Source organism: Trachurus japonicus, chromosome 19 (assembly GCF_045865225.1).
Source record: "Trachurus japonicus isolate A0001 chromosome 19, Traja_1.0".
Classification (NCBI taxonomy): Eukaryota; Metazoa; Chordata; class Actinopteri; order Carangiformes; family Carangidae; genus Trachurus; species Trachurus japonicus.
This window is the reverse complement of record NC_140925.1, coordinates 21,015,507-21,028,006: the sequence shown is the minus strand read 5'-3', so window position 1 is coordinate 21,028,006 and position 12,500 is coordinate 21,015,507. Positions and strand designations below refer to the sequence as shown.

Below are 12,500 nucleotides of genomic sequence, written 5' to 3'. Positions count from 1 at the left end.
GCTGTTTACTTTGGCCACCACCGTTAAACTTTTAACGGCTGCCAATTAACGGGCCGGCAAGGACACTCTGTGGGGCATGAAACCAGCTGCTGGAGAACACACACACACACACACACACACACATACAAACACACACACATACACACAATCTGAGCCTTTTGGCCCCATGATGTGTGTTTGTGTACTGAGCTCGTGTGTATGTGCATGATGGGCCTGTGGTGATTTTTTTTTTCTTTAACCCTAATACTACCCACTCTCAACCACCATGACATCCCAGCGCACATACACACCCACATACTGCCCCTCACCCATCCCCCCCATCAGCATAACCACCAAGACCTCCGCTATCCCACGATGCAGTTCAACGTCCTTGAAGACGAGGAACAGAGTGGAACGACCGTTTACCTCCCAGTGACCTCCAGGGAGGACTGTGTGTTTTAAGTCTGTGTGTGTGTGTGTGTGTGTGTGTGTGTGTGTGTGTGTGTGTGTGTGTGTGTGTGTGTGTGTGCGTGTGTGTGATCCTGCATACTATTTGTCTTGGGTTTGGGAAAAATGTGTTTTGTCGAAGAGCAAATTCCATCCAGTTAAATGCTGCAAACACTTGGCAGTAGCTGTCGGCTGTGGTTTTTGTCACCACTTTGTCCACTGTAAATAATGTCAACTCCTGTGGCATGTTTGTGCAAAAGTGCATTTATGGTGAAAGTAGCACTAACCGGCCATATTTTTTTTTTTTTTTTTCCCAGTGTTTTCCAAAATGGCCCCATCTCATGATAGATTGTAGAGATAAACTGTTTGTTTAGAGGGCTGCTGAATGTCAGCGTTGCGGAGAAACATCAATTCTTTTTCGCTCTCCCTCCCTCTGACAGGGTACCCCAGCTATTCAGGAAGTCTTGCCTCTCCTTTTCTCCCCATGAGTCCCCTGGATCACCATGGCAACGGTCTCTACGGACAGCACCGCTTCTATGACACTCAAAAAGGTAGGCGTGAGTGTGTGCATGTGCATGTAAGAGTGCAAAAATAGCTTTATATATGCTTCTTTAAAATGCTTTATCAGCAGTCACCGCAGGAGGAAGAGCTGGTGTCTTGGAGTTTTTCAAACCACAGTTTTCTTTCCTTTTTCTCCAGATATTTATGCAGGAACACATTTTAATAAAACTTTATGACGAGTCGTGTTTTTATCACTTTGGAGTTAATATTCAAATTTCTCTAGATCTCCGCAAACCTTGAACTTCAGTGATTTATTTATTTGACGTCGTCTCTTCTTCTCCTCCCAGATCACTTCTACCTGAGAGGCCTTCCTCCGCAGCCCCCCCTGCTCTCCACCAATCACAGCCTTCCGCCGTTGTCCAGGACGGCCCCGGGCCACCCGCTCGGCTCGTGCAGCCGGGACACGGACAACGGGGGAGGAGGAGGAGGAGGGGGAGGGAAGAGCAGTAAGGACCTGGGGGAGAAAGTTTCATCGTCCACCAAGGACAAGGAGCGACCCAGCAGCAAGGAGCGGCACCAGGACAGCAAAGACAAACAGCACCAGCTCCACCACCACCACCCTCACCAGATGACCCCCCCCACCACTCCATCCAGCTACCACCACCAGGCCTACCCCCACCCCCACCCCCACCCCCACCACGCCCTCCTCCCCCACCTCCCACCACAGGGCAGGGAGGAGGACAGACACAAGGACTACAGGGAGGGCGAGCCGGGCGGCCAGGGGGGGAAACATACCACCACCTGTAAACTGTCCAGTGGTTTGGGGACGGAGAGCGGCTGTGGGGGGAAGGGGGGGCCGCTGAGCAGCTGCAGTGGTGGGGGGGGGGGCAGACCTCCATCTGGAGGGGGCAGACGCTGCTCCAAGGATGGACCCATAAACGGGGAGATGAGGATCAGCGAATCCTCGTCTTCCTCCTCTGAATGTATGAGACGAGGGGCCGCAGCGGCGGCCATGTTGGCCCCCCCGACCCCCCACTCCGTGGCCTCCTACTCGATGCCTCCCCCCCCCCCCTCCGCCGCCGCCGCCTCACGCCCTGCACACGGGAGGGTGGGTCCACCATGCGCACCACCACCCCCACCCTGAGTTCTACTGTTCCCCGGCCCCCGCCCCCGCCCCCGCCCCGCTCACACTCACACCTTCCAAAGACCCCGCATCCGCCCCCGGGGGGTCGGGCAGGGAGGCAAAAGTCATCGGCCCGACGTACGTGCCCTCGGTGGGGCCGCTGGGAGACCTGGCGGCCCCCGACTGTCGAGGAGCAGGGGGGGGCGGGAGGAGGGGGGAGGACAGGAGCGGAGAGGGAGCGTATGAGAGTCACCACCTGGGCCGGAGCAGCTGCCAGAAGAAGCAGCAGCAGCAGCTGGGCTACGGCAAAGCTGACAGACCCCCCGACTGGAGCCCCCAGACCCACAACTTCCACAAACCGGGGTGCACCGCCGGCCCCCAGCCCGGCCCCCAGCCCGGCCCCCAGCCCCAGGCCGAGCTGCGCCCCTGCAGCCGGGAGTCTTCATCCTTCAGAGACCTGGAGGTTCTGGACGACGTCTACCGGCCCTCGCTGCCGCCCGACGCCCAGGGCCCCCCCGGACAGCAGACCCACCCCCCCGGACAGCAGGGTGCATCCAAGAGCGGCACCGACACCGGCCCCCTCCCCTTCAGGGACTGTTCTCACCCTGACGGGAGGGGGGGGTCCGGGGCTCAGAGGGAGGGGCAGAAGGTGGCGAGGATCAGACACCAGCAGCACAGCAGCCACGGAGGGGGGGCGGAGGAGAGGGGCCGGGACGGAGCTCAGACCGCTCCTTCCTGGGGGGTCCGAGGGGGTCACCTAGAGGAGCAGAGGAAAGCCTCCCATCATGCACCGGGGGGCAACGATGAGGCGAGGGGGCTTGGCAGCAGAGCTCCCAACGGGGACCACAACCAGCCCCCCCCTCTGTCCCGCTCCTCATCGTCACACAGCAGCGAGGGGGAGGGCAGCGCCATGAAGAACCTGATGAACTACAGCTCCCAGCAGCCCCTGCTGCTGCCCCAGCGCAGCCCCTTCGGGGGTCTGGGCTGCCTCAAGCAGGGCGACAGATCGGAGAAGGGGGACAGGGGAGGGGCTAAGAGCAGCGCCCCCTCCCAGGACCCCCCCAAACAGCCGCTCCCCCCTCGCCGGGGCTCCGCTACCGAGGGGGAGAGGGGCGACCGAGGAGGGAAGGAGGCGGGGGACTCAGGGGAGGGGGAGGTGCGGCAGCCCCCGGTGGGCATCGCCGTGGCGGTGGCCCGACCGCCGCACCGTTCCCCAGACAACCCCCCCGGACACAGCAGACAGGGCCGGGTGCTGCCCAGCATGAAAGGTCAGACTTCATTTATCCTCCTAGTCAATTAATGCTGTTTCTGTTCTGTTGCATTATGGGAAAAACTCACTGTTAAACACTGGAGAGCTGTTGGTGCTGGAGAGTATCTTTATCTTTACAACTCATGGTCCGTTCTGACATTTACCTGGACAGCTTCTGTTCACGCTCACTGTTCTGCAAGTTCATTGTTGAGGGGCAGAGATGCTGATTCATCATCAGCTGTAGGAGCAGAACAACTTCTCCTTTAGTCAGAAAATGTAGAAATGTACAAGACACATTTGGGGTTAGTCAGTTTGCAGAAACAGTGCAATTTTTGGCAACGCAGTGTGATATTACATTCACAATGTGGGGGGAGAGCTTCGCTGTAAAGGAACAGAAAAACAGAAGCAAGATGTTTTTTAAACCCTGTCATCCACTGGTTAGTTTGGTTGTGTACATGATAGTAACTGTAACCACTGCTGTACCATGACTCAGGGGTTTCGCGGCCCGTGTACCCACTCGGCCGCGAGGCGGAGGAGAGGAAGAGGATGAGCGAGGAGCAGATCAGCCTCCATCACCTGGACAGAGACAGAGAATTAATCATCAGGTGCGTTTAAGTTCACAAACAGCACAACACTCACACGGCCACATCTACTCATTTTATTTTATTTTTTCATTTCTTTGCTCTCTGCGGTTTCTTGGTTCTCTCAGCTTCTCTCTCCCGGTCTGAGGCTTCTGCTTCTCTTCTCTTTCATCCCCTCACTCCATTTACTCTTCTGGCTCTTTGATGTGGTGTTTCTGTTCCCCTTTACTCTCACTCTCCCCCTCTCCCTCTCTCTCTCTGAGATGAGATGTGGTGCATTAATGTTACGGGGACTAATATGAATGTCTGTGAAGTACCAGGCTCTTATTATGTAGTCATATTAAGGGAAGAAAACATATAATGAGAACTCATAGAGCAGCACAAGATGATGGCTGTTCCTGTTGCTGTCACTTTTCATTTTCTCCATGATTATAATGGTAGCAGTGGTAATGAAGATGACAAGGATGAAGATAATGATCATAATGATAGTGATGGCGACGATGATGATGATGATGATGATGACAATAAGAGGGATAATCATGATAATGACAAAGTTCACCCCGCCTAACGCCACAACAACAGGGAAAACAAGGAGCGAGTGGAGTTCGCCAGGATACACCCTTCCAGTAGTTGCCACGGCGACCTGACCTCTCACCTGCTGGTCCCCGGGGGGGCCAACCAGCTGGGGGCCGACCCGGCTGCACACGCCCACCCGGCCCACCACCACTGGATGCAGAGGACAGGAAGCCCCTCCCTCTGGATGGGACATTCATACAGTGAGTGGAGTCAGGACACAGTGTGTGTGTGTGTGTGTGTGTGTGTGTCTTCAATCATCTCACATTTCACATGTTTTAGTCAAGATCAATGTCTTGTTGTGATAACGTCAGTCAGTGTTGGAGTTTTTTACTGTTTTTGTGTTTCTTTTGTTCGACCACGGTGCTATTGTTATGATACTGAATACAAAAATCTTTTATTTATTTCTCGGTGACATTTTCTTGAGAAAGTGTTTACAGCAGTAAATGTAAAAAAGCTGAAGCTGTACGCTGAACAACAGTTCCTTTACAGCCATGCACGACAGCACGGTGACAAATCAAAGAAACGTGAGGTGTTCACACGTCGAGCAGCAGGAATAATGTAGAGCTGAACCCCCTGATGAAGACGTGCAGAGGTTGGAACAGGTTGTTTTCAAGCCTCCACAACAACCTCAGCGTTATTTTTACTCATGTTTGTTGATTGCATCCCTGGTTTTACACACACACACACACACGCTGCTGCAGCCGTGCATCATTATCTTTCTGGAGTAGTTAAATCAGTATTTAAATGAAGCTCTCATTTGACTCTCTGTGTTCCAGGTCTGAGCCACGTGGGGATGAGCCCCGGCTTCCCGCCCGGTCTGCCCAGCCCCCTGCAGCCCGTCCTGGGGTCGCTCACCCAAGACCCCAACTCCCCCCTGGTGGTCCTCCCCACCGAGCCCGGGCCTCATCATCATCTCGGTACGCTCGGCGCCGACACACACACACACAGACACACAGCCGACCAGCAGAGCTTATACCCACTGCTGTGTCTACCCGTACTTACTGCCCCCCGCCCCCCACCCCCCACCCCTCTTCCCATTTGTACCATCACAGCCGCTGCCATTTCTCTCCCAGAGTTTTAGTATCATTGACTAATCATAATATAATGCTCAACTAAGTCCCTCTGTCAGTGGGGCCGTGTTTTATAGCTCTGTTAATGGGAGCAGCTATTCCATTGCCCCCTCTGCATGTGCCCGGCATTATGCAAACCATTTTAACTGGCATTCATCTCTCTTGTGGTGGCGCACGGGTGTGTTTGGACTGGACTTTGTGTAAGTGTGAGCTCGCCTGTGTGTGTGTGTGTGTGTGTGTGTGTGTGTGTGTGTGTGTGTGTGTGTGTGTGTGTGTGTGTGTGTGTGTGTGTGTGTGTGTGTGTGTCTGTGTCTGTGTGTGTGTAAATATGTGAAGTTAGTTGTGTTCATGTCTGGAACACCATGAGACATTGCTCGGTGTTAAGGGTTGTGTTGTACATGTCAGCCATCGCTAAAAAGAGAAAAGAGCATGTGTGTCTTTGTGTGTGTGTTAGTGTGTGTGTGTGTGTGTGTGTGTGTGTGTGTCAACGCTGCTTTGCAAACAGGCTGTGAAATTTAATTATCTCCCGCCTCCCTTGCCTCGCTTCGTGGGAGTTCCTGCAGAGAGGGGAAGTGCATCCACTGAACCCTTCCCCTGGGAAACATTAGCCCACTCAGGCTAATCTCACAGAACAAAGGTTCCCAGCGACAAGGCATCCAAGGAGGGATGTGTGTGTGTGTGTGTGTGTGTGTGTGTGTGTGTGTGTGTGTGTGTGTGTGTGTGTGTGTGTGTGTGTGTGTGTGAGTGTGAGTGTATGTACATGTGTGTGCATCTGAATTCATACTGTTTGTGTCTGGGGTGGGGCTTTGGAAGAAAATGTGCGTTTCCCTGCCCAGAAAAACACCATAAGAAATAGAAAGAGAGAAAGAAAGATTCCCTCACTCACAGTTGTTACATTGATAGCTACGGTAGCAGAGCTCTCGTGCCAAACCCACATATTCAAATGTCTACTTTCAGAGTTCATTGACAGTTTCTCTTTATGATGGAATCATGAAAATAATTTCTCTGCTGATTATTTTACTGCTTATTTATTCAAAATATGAGTTTCCAGTCGGAGGGGGAAAAGATGAAACAACCTCACATTTCCCTTTCCAACCATTTCCTCCTCCAGACGTTCTGGAGCAGTCGGGTCTCTGGCCTCCTGTGTACGGGGGTCGCGGCCCCCCTCCTCACCTGCAGCACCACCCCGTCTACTCCCGCTCCTCCTTCCTGCGGCAGCAGGAGCTGTACGCCTTGCAGCAGCAGCACCAGCAGCACCAGCAGCAGCGAGCCATTGAGCACATGCAGCGCCACTCCATAGGACAGGTACTGACATGACCCAGACATGTGGGGAGAAATTACATTTTGGGGTCAAACTTATGCAACACTGTCGACATATAATTGTGAAACTGTGGGTGAGTGAAAATTAGGAAGTGAGGTTGTGAAAAAGTCTTCCTCCTTTGAGTAGTTAGACTGTGACAGAGTCCTGCTGTTAATTTGTTTGAAGATCTCTCAGCACAGATATCCTGATTTCTCAACACTGGCAGAAAAGCATATGCAAAATCATACTCAGCAATATTTATGTAAGCCAATGACTTCCTCTTTTTGTTGGCAAGGTATTTCACTGATAAAGCGGCATTTGTGTGGCGCCTTCCCATTTGTGCATTGCCAGATCATTTGGCAATCAAACCGTGTGGCCAACACTAGTTTTTGTGGCTTTTCTGTCAGAAGGTGTTTCTTTATCTCTCCAGCAGCGGCGCTCACTAGCGCTCATGTTAAGTGCCGTCTGTCCTGTTGCCTTTAAATAAGCTGCTCTATCATTTCTTTGAGATATCATTTGTCAGGGAAGATGAAGTCTGAACCCTGCCTTTGCTTCTTCACAGAGGAAACACGAGGAGCACGCCATCACCATAGAAGACTGTCCTCATGAACCTTCGTCGTCCAGAACTCCCCCCTCCTCCTCGTCCTCATCGTCGTCCTCCTCTTCTCATGCAGCCAAACCCTTCTCCCACACTCCTCCTCCGCCAAAGACCCCCACGCCGTCTCCAGGGATGTGTCCCACCAGCCGTCAGTCGCCGTGCTACCACTCCCCGTCCAGGCGCCCGCACCCGCCAAACCCCCTGACCCCCGCGCCCAGCCCGGCCGCCGCGGCGCCCCGCTCCCCGGCGCTCAGCCCCGCTCCCTCACACCTGTCCAAAGGCCTGGAGAGGGGCAGCGACAGAGGAGAGGGACAGCCCCCTCAGGACTACCCACAGTCCCTAGAGCCAGGTACATGTGATGTGGCTCATTAATGAGAGACAAAAACAAAGAAATAGAGAGATATGGTGTGACAGGAAAAAGAGGGAGGAAGATGGAAGGTGCACTGTTTGAGGCAATTTTGCAGAAAATTGTTTCTGCAAAATCACAGAAATTGATTTTGCAGAAATAGTTTGAAGCATGACTGATCCCTCGTTCAGTCTGTCCTTGAGCCTTTGTGTGTTTTCTGTTACAGCTATAGAGGGACGATGGACAGGTCAGGCATGAGGTCATAGAAAGCATATGGGCAGTCTGTGTGTGTATGCGTGGCCTGCCAACACGCACGCCTGCGTGTCTGATCGTGCACACGCGCCTCGTAAGAAGGTCAATGAAATCTTGAGATAGACCCTCCTTATCCTTCAGGGGTCCTTGAAAAGTACAGGCGGAAGGATACACATTCATCTGGCTGCGCTGTCAGGGGGCGGAGGGATACCATCAATAATAAGAATGCAGGGGTGACAGGGCCAGAGCTGCAATCACAGGAAAACAGCAGGGTGTCATCAATATCCCACATAGATCTATACACTCGCTCATGCTGCTACACACACATATACTACAACTTTACACACACACACTGTTTTCTGCACCCAGCTGTCAGAGTATTATCCCAGCTGTGATTGCTTGCTTCCTGTCTGCCTGAACAGAGTGACCATGGATTTACAAAGCATTTCTCTCCAGTCTTCTATATCTGTGGATGTTTTAGAATAAATTGTATATATTGTAATGTGTACATTATGTTTATATTAAACCAGTTATCTCTCCTCTGTCAACAGACCTGCCACCTGTTTACACCTACCCTCCAATCACCATGGGCTTCAAGGCTGGGCCCTCGCCTGCCGAAGTCCGGTTGGCTGAACAAGCCACGGTGGAGGCCGAGCCCGCGGAGCCCGAATCCAAGTCCCTCCCACATCCACGACACATCCCACCGCTCCCCGCAGAGGAGGAGAGGGGGGAGGAAGACGATGGGGACTGTGAAGTGGTGGAATCTCAGAGTGGCGTTGAGGAGGAAGAGAAGGAAGAAAGGAGGACGGAAGCAAAAGGATGCTCCATCTCTGAGCCTGAGAGCAAGGTTTCTGGACTGCAGCCATGCCCTTCCCCAGCCTGCACAGCCACAGCCACAAGCAAAACCCTGAAAGTAGAGCTCTCTCTGGGTTGTCCGGGCCAGAAGGCCAGCCTGGAGGAGCCCCAGCTACCCAAAGAGCAGGAGGAGGATGGGGAACGTGGAAAAGAGGACACGGAGGAGGACGAGGGGGAGAAAAGGGAGTGTGACCCAACAGAATGTACTGTGCTTGTGCCTGTAGAGCCCGAAGAGGAGGAGGAGGAGGAGGATAAAGATGGAGAGAATGTAGAGGTGGTTGAGGATGAGGAGGAAGAGCAGGGGAGCGCAATCCAGAGTCCAGACAAGGACTTGGTGGAAACATGTAGCTCCCCCGCCCCCTCCCCGACCTCTGACCCCGCCCCCCCCCCCTTCCACCAGCACCGCGGCCCAGCTCCAGGGGGCCTACATGTGGAGCCTGGAGCTCCTGATCGCCGCCGCTCTGTGCGCCACCAGAGATGCCTTGTACCCACCTGCACCCGCCGCCCGGCCCCCCAGTCCCCCGCCGCACCACGGCATGGAGATACTGGGAGAACTGGCAGAACTGGAGATCCAGCAGAGGAGCAGGGAGAGCAGAGAGAAAGACACCGACGGTGAGGAGAAAACTGTTTGTTTTTTTCTCACTAATCTGACATTTTCAACCACTAAAGGTTCATAAAACACATTTCTTTTTCTTTTTTTTTTAATTATCTTTTTATTTAGAAAAGCAAATTTCCATCTCATACATTAATTACAGTCTTTGTCAATCAAGGACATAGATAAAGATGGTTACAGGAAGTCCATGTGTTGTTGTCCATATTGCCCTTCTGGAATTTTCTTTTTTGGACTATGACTTGTTTTAGTTGAGAACAATATCAGAACAGAACAGAACTGGGGAGCGCACCACTTGAGACAATCCAAATAATACACACACACAAAAAAAGGGAGGACAGGTTCACACAAAACACAGTTACAGTCGTATGAAATCAGATCTAATTGGTTTTACATACTCAGTCCATTTGGTCCAGATCCTGTAGAACAGAAATCCTCTCTATAACACAGATCTCATAGACAACGTCAATCCATTCATCAATGGTAGGTGGTTCTGCTCTTAACCCTTTCCTCCTGACAGGTTTCTTATTGGCTGCCAGTAGTAGGCTATAGCCAGCAGCTTTTTGTCTTTGATGTTATAAAACACATTTCAGATAAGAAACAATGATGGTGTACATGTTCCATTTTCCCATCACACCCAGTACACACTCGCCCATGGAAATCAGATCACCTACTTTACTCTACCTCTCTCTTGTCCACACAAACACACACACACACACACACACACACACACACACATACAGTAGACTAAAAAAAGGTTGTGGGAGGTGTGTGTAACCCAGATGTGGTGCCCGCATCGACTCACACATTAACAACACACACAGTCGCACTAACTGTCCTCCCTCGGCTCAGCGCTGTCCTATAGACCATAGTTTTCCCTCTGGGGAGGGTGTGTGTTTGTTTGGTGGGGGGGGGGGTGACAGAGATGGACAAACAAGCAGCGCTTCAGACACAAGCCAGGACACACACACACACACACACACACACACACACACACACACACACACAGACACACACACACAGACACACACACTTGCTGCCCAGTGTGTCCCCCAGGCTCTGGCGTCTTGCTTTGCTAATTAGACCCTTCCCTTTAAAACACTTCTCCTGTAAGCGCTCCTATTTTCCTCTCGTCCCTCTGAGAGAAAGTGTTTTTATTTATGCCAGCATCTGTGTGTGTTTGTGTGTGTGCGTGTACGTCGGTCGGTGTGTGTGTGTGTGTGTGTGTGTGTGTGTGTGTGTGTGTGTAAGCTGTTAAGTAATCCCAGATGAATCCCTGCTCTCCTCCATCAGAGTCTATGTGTCTCTCCACCAGGCTGCTCCCTGCCTGCTTCTCCTCCTCCTCCTCCTCCTCCTCCTCCTCTTCCTTCCCCTCCTCCCTCTTTGTTATTTTTTTCCCCCCTCACTCACTCACTCACTTCTTCTTCTTTTTTTTATTATTAAACCAGTGTAATCTTGTGTGTAAATCCTGCCTCTGCAAGCCTTGTTGACGGAATTAATAAGTGTAAAAATCATAAGTCGCTCTGCAGCTGTCTTGTGCATGTGTGTGTCTGTGTGTGTGTGTGTGTCTGTGTCTGTGTGTGTGTGTGTGTGTGTGTGTGTGTGTGTGTGTGTGTGTGTGTGTGTGTGTGTGTGATGCGGCGCACACGAGTTTGCATTTGTTGATGTGTGCGCGCACGACGTGCTTCGCATGTGTAATAGGTGTGAAATCAATAAGTCCTGTCGTGGCGTGGAAAACGCTCTCCAAATTGCAACACATTTATTTAAAACCGAGCTGCGGCCTGGCTGTGTGGAATGTTATTAATACCACTGATGGCGTTTTTGTCATCGTGAATGTGTTGGGGAGATGAAACTGATCCCAGACAGATGCATTTATGCCGCTCCTTGACGCGGAAGGATATCTCAGCTGTTCACTGGAGATCGCAATTACAGATGAAGGAATGAAGAGATCCTTCCCCTGCAGTAGAAATTAACACCATTACTTCTGTTTACACAGACAGGCGCCTTTATTCCTGATTTCCTTTATTTTGAAATTTCAGCTCAATAAACTTCCTTAATGGGCTTTAATGATGACTGGGGCCCACATCTACTGTAATAGTTTTTAATCCCCCCCGCCCCCATGTGCCACCTCTTATTACACCCCCCACCCCCTTTAGAGACACAGTATAGTGTTATTACTGTGCAGAGCGCTGTGTGTGTGTGTGTGTGTGTGTGAGGGTGGTGCGCTGTGGGCAGAAGCTGTCTATCGATCGTGGCCATCCTCCAGGATGCTAAACTAGGTGTGGTGATGTCAGCGGTGATGTCACCCTGACAGGGTAATCGGAGCGTGCCCATTGGCTCAGAGGTCTGACAGATGAGATGGCACTGACCTCTGCGAGCCGGGACAGGACAAAGCCGCATCTCTCCTCCTCCTCTCAGCCTCTCCCAGGAGTTACCTGTCCTTCTCCCCTCCATCCGCTCTCTCGTTCATGCTCTTGGTTTTTTTCTGTTTTTTTCTGGTGGGGGGGGGGCTTCACAGTTGAAGACTCCATCCTTCCTTCCTGCCCTCTTCCCTCTCCCCTCTGTTTACCGCATTTCTGTCTCCCTCTTCCACTCACACACACAGGTTTTAATAATGTCAGATGTCAGTGCATACGCCTTGCAACTCCAATGCAATGCACAGAGATCCTCTCCTCTCCTCTCCTCTCCCCCTCTTTTCTCCTCTTTTTTCCTCTCCTCTGCTCTTTTCTCCTCTCCTCTCCTCTCTCCTCCTCTCCTCTCCTCTCCTCTTTTCTCCTCTTTTTTCCTCTCCTCTCCTCTCCTCCCCTCCTCTCCTCTCCTCTCCTCTCTTCTTTTCTCCTCTCTTCCCCTCTCCTCTTCTCTAAGGCGAAATTGGATTCTGTCCATGTCCATAATGAGGAGATGTAGGAGAATAAATAGATAGCTCAATAAACACTTTGCCTCTTATTGCTTCTCCTCCCCTTTACTCCCCACCCCCTCCCCCCTTCATCACACTGAGCTGTGCTCCTCCTCC

At 52.0% G+C, this 12,500-nt stretch overlaps 1 protein-coding gene across 1 annotated transcript in view; it reads left to right on the top strand.

Moving 5' to 3' along the window:
• The window catches only part of bahcc1b (BAH domain and coiled-coil containing 1b), a 60,039-nt gene that overhangs the window by 28,482 nt on the left and 19,057 nt on the right, over positions 1–12,500 (top strand). Inside the window, 10 exon segments of the mRNA XM_085762490.1 lie at positions 867–977; positions 1,275–1,987; positions 1,989–3,318; positions 3,793–3,904; positions 4,463–4,656; positions 5,233–5,373; positions 6,638–6,831; positions 7,389–7,773; positions 8,574–9,258; positions 9,260–9,489. Coding sequence (XP_085618616.1) covers positions 867–977; positions 1,275–1,987; positions 1,989–3,318; positions 3,793–3,904; positions 4,463–4,656; positions 5,233–5,373; positions 6,638–6,831; positions 7,389–7,773; positions 8,574–9,258; positions 9,260–9,489 — 4,095 coding nt within the window.